Source organism: Electrona antarctica (assembly GCF_951216825.1).
Source record: "Electrona antarctica genome assembly, chromosome: 12".
Taxonomy (NCBI): Eukaryota; Metazoa; Chordata; class Actinopteri; order Myctophiformes; family Myctophidae; genus Electrona; species Electrona antarctica.
Window position 1 is genome coordinate 7278828 of NC_136793.1, and position 5481 is coordinate 7284308.

General features: G+C 41.4%; 1 protein-coding gene across 1 annotated transcript; it reads right to left on the reverse strand.

Annotated features, from left to right (window-relative positions):
* Positions 1–5066: 5066 nt before the first annotated feature.
* mrpl33 (mitochondrial ribosomal protein L33) lies at positions 5067–5264 on the reverse strand (the record flags this gene model as incomplete). The annotated part of the gene is made up of 1 exon (XM_079516329.1): positions 5067–5264. One exon carries the CDS (start codon positions 5262–5264, stop codon positions 5067–5069), a length of 198 nt encoding a protein of 65 aa, XP_079372455.1.
* Positions 5265–5481: the final 217 nt, after the last annotated feature.

Genomic DNA, 5481 nt, shown 5'->3' on the forward strand with positions numbered 1-5481 from the left:
CTGGCTCTTCCCTGATTTGTTGTGTTTTTGCTTGAATCCAATGATAATTGAGGAAAATATGACACCTGTGATGTCAGACAGAACACTTTCTATCTCCATATAGATAGATAGATAGATAGATAGATAGATAGATAGATAGATAGATAGATAGATAGATAGATAGATACTAGACAGACAGACAGACAGACAGACAGACAGATATAGATGTGTGTGTGTGTGTGTGTGTGTGTGTGTGTGTGTGTGTGTGTGTGTGTGTGTGTGTGTGTGTGTGTGTGTGTGTGTGTGTGTGTGTGTGTGTGTGTGCGTGCGTGCGTCATACAAGATTGTCGCACAATAGTGCTTATATAATACGTTGGTTTAGGCTACATGATGACATCAACAATATATAAAGACATGAATTATGATATGTTTGTAAACGTTGGCAAACTAGCCAATTACAATTAGGCTAGCTCCTCTACTGCATTATATTTAATATGAACACCTGACAGCAATTAAGGCAATTTAACCTATACCTGTAAATATGAGATCCTTCAATATTATAATTTTCTACATACACTATATAGGCCTAAATAGGCTGCTGCCTTACATCCCAGGAAAACGAATAAAAAACACAATCATATAATGTATTATTATTATTATTATTATTATTATTATTATTATTAAAACGCGTATAGGCTACAACTCCAGAGATGTATATTTTGTTCAGTCTAATCTAATCAACATGAAGAACAGCCGCGTAGCTTTTCCAGTTCAGAAAGCATGCACGACGACATATAATAAAACAGTATATAATTATATCTCGTTATTTCGCCAGAGCAGAAATTAACAATTGTGATAAACGAATGGATATTATGTCTTCTTAGACTCGTTCACCTCTATAGCGTCGCCATAAAGGAGCGTCGTTACTTCTCTCCTGACATCAGCAGAAAGATCATGTTCTGGCGATAAAAGGAGAAGGTGCCGGATAGTAAATATAACAGGCCTTCACTATATCCATGAAGACGTTTTCAACGCTGCCTACATTCTTTGCGTTATTATAGGACCACTATCCTGAATATGAATCTAACTCTGTGATCTAAACTACATTTGGTCACTTTATAGGCCTATATAGGCTGTAGGGTTACACCCTGCCGTTACAAAAGGATTAATATATTTCAGATACAATTATTGTTTGGGTGAAAAACAGCACACGTTTTTGGTGAATTTTATTGAAATCATGCCAACTGCAGGACATCAAAAGAAATAGAGGCAAGGTTCGATGAATATCATTATTCAACCCAAGTATTATTGTTATTATTATTATTATTATTATTATTATTATTATTAATTAGGGTTTTGAAAAAGACCATTGGAAAAATAAATCCCCCCTACATAACATGAGAAACCGAGCAAAGACGCATGGAAAATAGTTCAACAGTGCCACCAAGTGGTCAATTTCAGAAGTGCAGACATGGTAGTTCACTGAGAGCTGATAAGAGTACAAATAAAGGGATTCCCTTCGATGGTCTTTAACTATCTGTATGACCTTTTGACCTTTGATGGTCTTCAACTGTATCTGTATGACCTTTTGTAGGCATGCAATTTTATTCAATGTCATGATTTTATATTTTCTTGTATACAGAATAACGTAATAAGCCTTTCTTTTGACAAGTAGGCTATAGCTACGCACTACTGACTACTGTACTACTGTACTGTTTTTTATTCTAGTTTATTTTGCTATCTTTAGTTATAATAATTTCTTCTGCTGTTTTCTACATGGATATAACCACATTATAACCATATAAAATTAAATGGGAGTTAAATGCTGCAATTTGTAGAAAGGGCAGAATACGACTCCTAACGTGGTTGAAGTGGGACTCATAAAATGTCCCTGGGACTCGTCTAAAAGACCATCCCTGCATCCTGGGACTTGTACAATGTTGAGGTATTTGTACTTTATTTCCAATTTCCATTAACCACTTCAACGCTATACATTTCGGCCATTTGAAAATAGCCGATTCTAAATTGCAGTATTGGTACTTTTACTTAAGTAAAACAATTGAGTACTTTTTCCACCACTGCTGAGTGGCCTATATCAATGCGGATTGTGACCAGTGGTGCAAAGTAACTTAGTATACTTTTACTCAAGTAATTCTGATTTCTAGTTTTTAACCTTTTTAACCTTTTAACTAGTTTATTTTCTAATACAATTGTTTTTACTTCTGTTTTGTAAAGCGACTTTGGGTACCTTGAAAAGCGCGATATAAATTGTATGTATTATTATTATTATTATTATTATTACTACTACTGTAATAACTACACTGTACTTATAGTACAGTGGTTCCAAAAGTGGGGTCCGGGGACCCCTAGGGGTCCTTGAGTGAGTTCCAGGGGGTCCCCAGATAAATGATAGTTTGTAACCAAATGTACCCTATATGGGTCTGTAACTCTGAGAGTGTACAAACGGAACCAAATGGACATAACAGGTCCATTTGGTTCCATTTGTACACTCAGAGTTAAATTAACATTGATTTTACATAAATTGGGGTCTCAGAGATAGACATGCCATTAACTGGGGGTCCATAGACTAAGTTCAGGTCAAGCCGAGGATCACTGCTAGAGCCATAAATATCTTCTCAGGGGTCCCTATATGGCATTATCTTTTCAAATGGGGGGGTCCGCGGGCTAATGCAGTGTCAATGTGGGGGTCCTTGACATGCAAAGGTTTGGGAACCAGTCCACATGCAAGCAAGTATCCATCTCAGAGTCCTCCTACTTGTGACAGACAGTGTACAGTATGTACAACAACATGGTCTTCCATCTCTCTCCTATCTCTAACCTGTCTGTCGCTCTAGCTGCTGCGATGTCAGATGCAATAAAGATGTTCAGACGTTGGAGTTAGTTCACATGATGTACGGAGTCATTTCCAACTTGGAAGCAGAACAACGAGATCAGCTGTCGCCTGTCGCATGTCTGAGATATCAAAATAAACGTTGTATGGCTTGTTGGGTGTCAGCCTTTTAAGATGAAATAACATAACCTTCAACAACATTCTCACACATCTCTACCCGTGCTCAAGCATGCAAGCATGACAGCATATACAAAAAACAGAACAGCTTTGCAGAGCAAGCGGCTACGCTGGCAGTTTGCGGTTGTAGTAGTAAATCTGACATTATATATATATTAAAAAAAATGTATAGAATATCTTAAATACAATGAGATTGAGCTAACACTTAGGTTTTGTTTCTCTGTGTGTCCAGTCTGACGTATCTAATGTAGCTCACGAGAGAAATGTCCCGCAATTTCAATACATTTTGATGTTTTATTTAGATGGTAACACACTCCCGGGAGGGTAGCTTTATCATTACAACTGTCGTCACAGTTATAGCAAAACAACATGGTGACCGGAAAACTCAAAGACATCAAACAATCAGCACAATACCAAACATCAGAAAAAGCAACTACAACTGGAGGTTGACCCGATCGTGGTACTTCATGTATGGGTCGTCAAGGTACCAGTTCCTCCTCTTCCAGAACGCGGTGGTCATTTTGTCCAACAGCTTGCTCTGTGTCTTGTTACAGAAAACGTGCTGCCTCAGCCGACTCCTTTTAGCGGGCGGCTTCCTCCACAGCTTCTTCTTGTATCCGGACTGTCGTCTGACCCACAGGCCGCAGTGCAGCCTCAGGAACCTGTCCTTCACCGACTCCACCGACTTCCTCTTCGCCTTCTTCACGCTGTAGTACGTAAGGCTTCTGATTGGCTGCCGGAACGGGCCCGGAATTGCGAGCGGTGATGAGACGCGTCGCGAGAGCACTGCAGCAGGGACCGGCGGGGACCCCCAGGGGTCCTTGAGGGGGTTCCGGGGGTTCCACTGATAGTCAGGAACCGAATGGAACCGTCGTAACGGTCTGTAACTCTGAGAGTGTGCGAATGGAGCCAGATGAGAGTTACGGGGGTCCGTGGCTCTAATGGGACTGAACTGGGGGTCCTTGAAGTTACAGAGTTTCAGAACCACTGACCTAGCAGACATGGAAGCCCAGACAGGAGTACATGGTTTCCGCAGCGTTGGAGTTGGAGGTCGAGTGACGGGAGAGAACAGGCAGAGCTTTGGTGCTCCGGTGCAGACAACGAGCGGCCTCAGCAAACCAGGGACTTTTCTTGTCAAGGCGGCCGCCATGTTGTTCCCACTCAATGACCTCCGTTTCACGAAGAGGAGATTGGATTGGTTTTTCTAAATGCTATTCTACCCAGATATGCAGATTATTGTCCTAGTGGACTGTCTTCCATATAGACTAAATTATATTCTACCCAGATATGCAGATTATTGTCCTAGTGGACTGTCTTCCATATAATTCCTCACGTCTCCCTCCGTCTGCATGACCTCATGAAAGTAGACTGATTATACTGATTATTCAGCCAATCAGATCAGCGATTGGGCCGGAGTTGCCATGGTGATTAATAGGCATGTCTGTCTGTGTCCCTCTCTGTCTGTCTGTCTGTCTGCCTGGGTTGCTTTTACAGTACGCCCATAAATGGAGTTTATGGGTGGATGTCTGTGTCCCCTTTATTACCATATGTGGGCCTGGCCCTGATGTCATCAATATGATATCATAGTACCTGGAGATCCCTGATGTCACCAATATAAGGTCATAGTACTGACTTCAGGCAGACGTACGGTTTACAGTTACACTGTCATTTGCACATTCTTCAGGGATCTGCATTCATATGGATGGACGTCCATTGTAAATGGAAGTAAACGTACATGGGCCATGCAGTTAGTTGCTCAGCATTAATTCATTTCACATTTACATAACTTTGTAAATGTAAAATGAGTCAATGCATGGAGCCAGTGCACACGGGCCATTTCTCCCCTACAGCGCTACGAGGAACTGACAGAGAACATGCGATTGGGGATGGTCAAAATAACAGAGAATAATGTGACAGGAACCGTTATGTCTATTGACCAACCCCACACGTCCTCAGAGAACAAACATGTCAACCAATCAGGCTGCTGTTTAGAATCCGTAGCCATCGAAGTGTCCATTTGAGATCCTTTGCTGTCCATGAAGTATCCATAATATCCTTGTTAAACCGACCTGATCTTCCTCTTCTCGAAGAACAGGACGTGCTTGTTCACAATGGGATCACGTTTACGCAGCACCAGTTTCTCTCTGAGACGATTCCTCTTGGTGTTGAAGACGTAGCCCGTCCCTGCGCTGCTCATCATCTGCACCAGCAAGGTCTTGGACTTCGCCTTCGCCAAATTTACAGCAGTTAGAAACATTTAGTTTACAGTACTTCAATAACTCCTCAACGCTCATGAGCTTGAGAACAGATATAATTATACAAGTTCTCCACTATATCTTTAAGGTCACACTGACAATTCTCTGTCTGTGTCCCTTTTATGCCTATATGGAGATCTCTGTATGTCTGTCTGCCTGCTCTGCCTGTGCCGTGTCAGCCATGCCCAAATATAGAATCCAGGATGTGAAGTTATGTCA